The sequence below is a fragment of the Cibotium barometz genome, chromosome 3 (assembly GCF_041138505.1).
Source record: "Cibotium barometz isolate CiBa-2024 chromosome 3, ASM4113850v1, whole genome shotgun sequence".
NCBI lineage: Eukaryota > Viridiplantae > Streptophyta > Polypodiopsida > Cyatheales > Cibotiaceae > Cibotium > Cibotium barometz.
Window position 1 is genome coordinate 52,800,531 of NC_141048.1, and position 5,652 is coordinate 52,806,182.

The following is a 5,652-nucleotide window of genomic DNA, read 5'->3' on the forward strand; positions in this document are numbered from 1 at the left end:
AAAATTTAATCAAAATTAATTAAATTATGTCGATGTTTGTATTTATATTTTTAAATACATGTATATATGTATAAGTATATGTGTCTATGTATAGGTTTATGTATCTAAAACATAATATTGTATATACTATATATTTACATATGTGTATCTATGCGTGAGAGAGAGAGAGAGAGAGAGTGTAAGTGAGAGAGAGAGAGAGATTGAAAGAGAGAGAGAGAGAGAGAGAGAGAGAGAGCGCTTCTATGTGTGGGAGAGTGTAAGAAGAGAGAGGGAGCGTGCGCATGTGTGTGTGTGTGTGTGTGTGTGTGAGAGAGAGAGAGAGAGAGAGAGAGCAGGTGTGTATATGTGAGAGAGAGAGAGAGAGAGAGAGAGAGAGAGAGTTTCAACATTTGAGAGTGTGTGTACGTGACAGAGAGAGGGAGAGGGCATGTGTGTGTGTGTGTGTGTGTGTGAGAGAGAGAGAGAGAGAGATGGTTGTAGAGAGGGAATAGTTCTTTTCTTGAACCTTGGTCGGCCGTAGCAACGCGCGGGTGCAATACTAGTACAAGTGAAGTATTCAAAATGCGAAGTATGAATTATACTAGGTAAAATGCAAGTGCAGGCACTGAAAATGATACAAAAGTACTCTCTTCTCCTAAAAAACTTCTTATAGTTCTGAAGAGTTTGGGGATCTTTTTATAGTTGAAAATGACAACTAGACACTCCACACACTCCTCTAGTTAACTCATGGTCGGTAGCCCACTATATCCCATGCAACTGGAGCTAGCTATGCATGTAACCATGCAATTTTCATACAACTACCTCTACCTCATTCAACTAACTCGTACACTTAGTGTATTAGCTCTTCTCATGCACAATTCACTTCAACTAATAGTCTCCATTCTTATCTCTTCATTTATTTAATTTCCTTGGCCTTAAAATTTGATCTTAGTCTATTACCTTACCCATTTAACTTCAGTAAATTATTATACACATTTTCATTTACAATTGCCAAGATCAATATTTCAAAACCCAAGCATAGGTTTTAGTTTAGTTTTTAATGTGCATAGAAAATATTTTTTAAAATCATTTTTACTTTTTAATTTACTTATTAAAATTTTCTCTCGGCATTTTCTCTCTTTAACCTAAATTTTCACAACATTTTCTCAAGGTATTTTCTTTCTTTAACCTAAATAATATACTCGAGGATGCACACGTGCACATGGAAGGATTGCATAAAATTATGCACTCACCGTTTTAATTCAATTTACCTAAAATTAACTGTAATCAAGATCTTGTGCTTTCCTCATTGATTGGACACCCCCCTTTCTCTCTCTCTCTCTCTCTCTCCCATTTTTAGTCTCTCTCTAGAATATACACCATAAGAAACCAATACCCCATGATAATTTTATCACATAGTAAGAGATATCTTACAAAACTCATCACACAAACATGCTATGAGCACCCCAATGGCTTGATGCTCTTTTATGCACTCTCTGGATGTAGAGCATATCATACAAAGCCACCACTCAAACGTAACATCTTTCTACTAGCATTAGGCCTGTAAACAACAATCATGCCATTTGGATTCAACTTTGGATCTTTGGGATGACCAACCGACAGAAGGATATGGTCTAAAGCCTTGCAATGAACTTGTGAGTTTCTTATCCTTAATTATAAAGATTATTGACTGTCTTTTGATGTATGGTCTTACAGCTTGAATAAAAAGTTGAGTTAAATACCTCTAAGGCGGCCTAAAGAAGAAATGCCTTGAAGTTTTGGATTCATTATACTGAGACCTAATTACATCACTTAAGAAATCTCTTTAGTTAAACTTTCTTTCGTTAAATAGAGATGAACTTTCTACAAAAGCCTTAAAGCCACCGATACTTGTTTTTTGCTACTAGACAAGTGTTAATTATGTCATTTCTTTATTACAGTAGCATTTAGGAGATACTACTTGGGCCTCATAGATCATTTTGGCAACATTAATAAGACTGTCATAATTAAAATAAAGCAATTTACATCAATCAATTTTTATGCTTGCAGAGACTTTTACAAATGACTAAAAATTTAAATATATTTGATATTTATGTTGGTAATGATTGCATTATTATTACAAACGAAAAAAGCTTACAAAGACAAATTTTCAACCAACTCATCATTAATGTGTAACTTTCAAAGTATCAACAAATGCAAAATTGAGAGAGAGAGAGAGAGAGAGAGAGAGAGAGAGATTAAATGGGAGGGAAAAAGGGACAGAAAAGAAAATAGACAGAAAAGAAAATACTAAATTATTATTTTTTGGATTTCCTTGAATTGACCAAAATTCCAATACATCACTAAGACTTACCAAGGCAAGCCAATAACTTATATATTACTGAATTATTTGAAACTTATTTTGAGCTTTTTATTTTTAATAGTATATGAATAATCGAATCAATAATAAATATTATTCGATTACTAATTTTTAAAATAAATATCTAAGGGAGGCCTATTGAGAAACCTTCTCCTGTTTTAAGAATAGTAGCTGTGCTTCATTCCTGTGCTCCCAAGCTAAGCTGAAAGAAGAAGGACAACTGTACATATCTCAGCTGCCCCACTTCAGGTTTCTCAGACAAGTTTACAAAGACATCTTTGATTCTAGCAGCCATAGGCATCTTGTGTTGATGATACAACATGTGGATCAAGTAGCCCAGCTTGCAGTAAGACGTCTCTATACATGTCATGGCAGGAAAAACCAAGGTGCATGACTAGTTATTGAAGCACCAGATCTGGTATATGAACCTTGGGTTGGCATGATAAGAACATAAGCATTCAACCTGTGGTCCATTCAGAACCTTGGGTTGGCATGATAAGAACATAAGCATTCAACCTGTGGTCCGAGAAGTTAGTCTAGCTGCCTCGTCATACACGCACACGCGCACACACACTGACCAGAGCATGCACAAGTTCACCCCCCTCTGCATAGTTGACAACATGCCATTCATGAGACTTTTTAGTGTGGCTAGTAACACATCAAAAGAATTACAAGGCTTGCATTACCACTCCTTTATAGATGCAAGGCCTGTGGATTTTGATGAGACATTGACAAACAAGGTATGGCATGCATGGTTCATCACAATTATGACAGCCACAATGTGCAGAGAAAAGCAAACCTGTAAGGGAGCTTGCTCTCACCATGAGGCCCTCTACTCAAAGCAACCACATCTTCCAAGAGGTTCTAGGTGTGAAGAGTTTTTAACGAAGTCGAGGGGACTCCTCACAAGAGTTTGATTTCCTCCAAACAATTCATTCCAGCTCCTGATCCACGCGGGCAACTCATGATAGACCCACAGCAGTCTTGCATTGAAAGCAAACACACTCCACTCTAAGCTCCTGACGGGTCCAATCCCATTTGTTGTTGAGGCATACCAGCCGACAATATGCCCACTTGAGTTACAAGCAGAACTCTGTAAGGATAACAGATTGCTAGACCCATTGGTTGTTTTGGCAAGAGCAGCCAAAAGGCCATCTTGTGTTTCCTCAGGAACCACCTTTAAGGGTTTTGGTGAGCCAGAATGAGGTAAAACACCAACTGAAAAAGCTCCTAGCCAGTTCACCCTCTGCACCTCATCAAAAAAATCCAGGCTATATGTATTACTATCATCAGCAAACACCACAATTCCATCAAGCCGCTGCTCCCGGATGAACCTGCAGAGCCAAATTGTGAGCAAACTCAACAGAGCCATGAATCAACTTGATAACAACATTGCTCACATTGGCATCGGCGGTCTCAAAAGGCACTACTTCATTTATTTTCATCTTACGTTGCATGTAAAATCGTCCTCCCACATTATATTACCTCAGGCCTTCCACTCGCAGACGTACTTCAAAGTGTAGCCGCTGCACTGAGTCCACGGGCATTGCTTCTTGAAGACTCAAGTGGTGGAAGGAAAGCTTGGAGCTCAAAAGCAAAGCAGCAGTCTCATTGGATACACCACCAGCTTCAACCACGATCCAGATCAAAGGGCTCGGAACAAGTCTGAGAGTGTGAATAAGGCATGTCAAGTGCACTGACTGGAGCGTTTCCACGTAAGTTGGAGTGATGATGAGGAGTTGTTTCCTTTCCTTCAACCCATAACTATGCCGTTGTTCTTCTTGCACAAGGTCTATGAGGCGATGAGCTATGACAGTCTGCAAAGGATCTGGATGAGGCCATGGCCTGATGAGAATTTCATGTCTTCCAACATGAACATTGCTGCTTTTTAAGGTTGTTGCAGGCGGTGGTGTGACCGCTTGAGGTGAATGCAATGAGGGTATATGTGCTCCAGTATGATGAGACATAATTTTTGCTTCAGAAAGAGGCAATGTGGACTCTTGAACATGAGAAACTCTCGATGACTGCTGTTTGGGATGAGAAACCCTTTTTTCTGCTTGGGAAAGGGGCAATGAGTGTTCGATGCGATGAGAGACACTGAACTCTGACTGAGATGAGGGGCTGTTTTGCTTCAGATTGGGAAAACTGATGATGTCTACTTCATGGCTATGTGTGATGGTTTTCACAAAGAGGGATCCATGGGGGAGTTTGAACGAGACTACAACAAGGAGGGCCTCTCTGGAAAGGCTGAAGCCGAGGACGAGGGCTACGATGCACAGAAGGATGTGCAGGACGAGCCGATGGAAGGCGGCATGTGAAGAAGACCTCAGGAGCGCTTCTAGGTCCACTCCACTACCACGATTCCTGCCTAGCTTTGTCATGGTATTCCACACCCCCTCCCTTCTCTTTTCTTCTTCTTCTGCTTCTTCTCCTTGCCCTTTGCCCTTAGCCACTCGCCTGTGCATAAGAAGCTGTCATTCCAGCATCTCCCTCTGATGCCAACTTCACCAGCAATGCACCAGATAGCATCAATCTTTTACCCTGATGCCTGCTGCCATAGCCGAGAAAGCTTCAAATCTTTTGGCCTGACCTGATGCCTTCTGCCCTGGCTGAGAGCTTCAGAAGTGGGCCTGCATTGAGGAAAATGCCGATAAATTCAGTTGCATTCCAGCGGGAAGGATTCTGCAGATTCAGAGGCGATCGCTGCGGCAGATGAAGGTGGAAAAGGAAGAGACTGTAGTGAAGAAAGATGCAGGTTCACGGAGATTCCTACCAGAAAGCGAGAAGGTTTTTGCCTAGATAGGTGCATTCTTCCATAGCCAGATAGCTTCAGAGGCCATCGCTGCAACAGATGGGGGAGAGAGAGAGAGAGAGAGAGAGAGAGAGAGAGAGGAGCCTGCTATAGATGGAGGCGCTGATCAACAATGCCTGTTGAGAATGGGTTTTATATCCCATAAGTTGATTTTTTAAATCATAATTAAATTTCAAAAACTTCCAAATCCTTTCTACCTAAAAGTTGATTTTTTAAATCATAATTAAATTTCAAAAACTTCCAAATCCTTTATCATACTAGTACCCTGCCTAAGTATTAATTATTACTCCCTTAATATATATTGGTGAGTTAATACATATTTATCCTTGAGGATCAAATGTCACATATAATATTGGTGAGTTTGTACATTTAAGCATCAAATACTCCTTCCATTAATAAATAAATTTGAATATGGTTTTTCAATTGCATCGACGACTTGCATTTATTTAAATATATCCATCTCTAAAAACCCAATTTTGTTTATGTTTATCCATCTCAAAAT

General features: G+C 39.7%; 1 protein-coding gene across 2 annotated transcripts; it reads right to left on the reverse strand.

Moving 5' to 3' along the window:
• Nucleotides 1–2,261: 2,261 nt before the first annotated feature.
• On the reverse strand, nt 2,262–5,268 carry LOC147640248 (putative beta-1,4-xylosyltransferase IRX14). 2 transcript variants are annotated; one of them, XM_086778516.1, is made up of 3 exons: nt 3,824–5,268; nt 3,160–3,672; nt 2,262–2,942 (listed from the first exon to the last, which is right to left on the reverse strand). In XM_086778516.1, the coding sequence occupies exons 1-2, from the start codon at nt 4,801–4,803 to the stop codon at nt 3,171–3,173; spliced, it is 1,482 nt and encodes a 493-aa protein (XP_086634642.1). In that variant the 5' UTR covers nt 4,804–5,268; the 3' UTR covers nt 2,262–2,942; nt 3,160–3,170. The 2 variants fall into 2 exon arrangements, with proteins under 2 accessions (XP_086634642.1, XP_086634633.1); XM_086778507.1 differs by having other exon boundaries at nt 3,138–3,672.
• Between the last annotated feature and the right edge of the window lie 384 nt (nt 5,269–5,652).

Bases quoted from the DNA above. Each gene is read 5' to 3' on its own strand.
- LOC147640248 (XM_086778516.1), bottom strand. From the start codon at position 4,803: ATGCACAGGCGAGTGGCTAAGGGCAAAGGGCAAGGAGAAGAAGCAGAA. The intron at 3,673-3,823 runs GTAATATAATGT...TTGGCTCTGCAG, and splicing joins CTGCGAGTGGAAGGCCTGAG to GTTCATCCGGGAGCAGCGGC.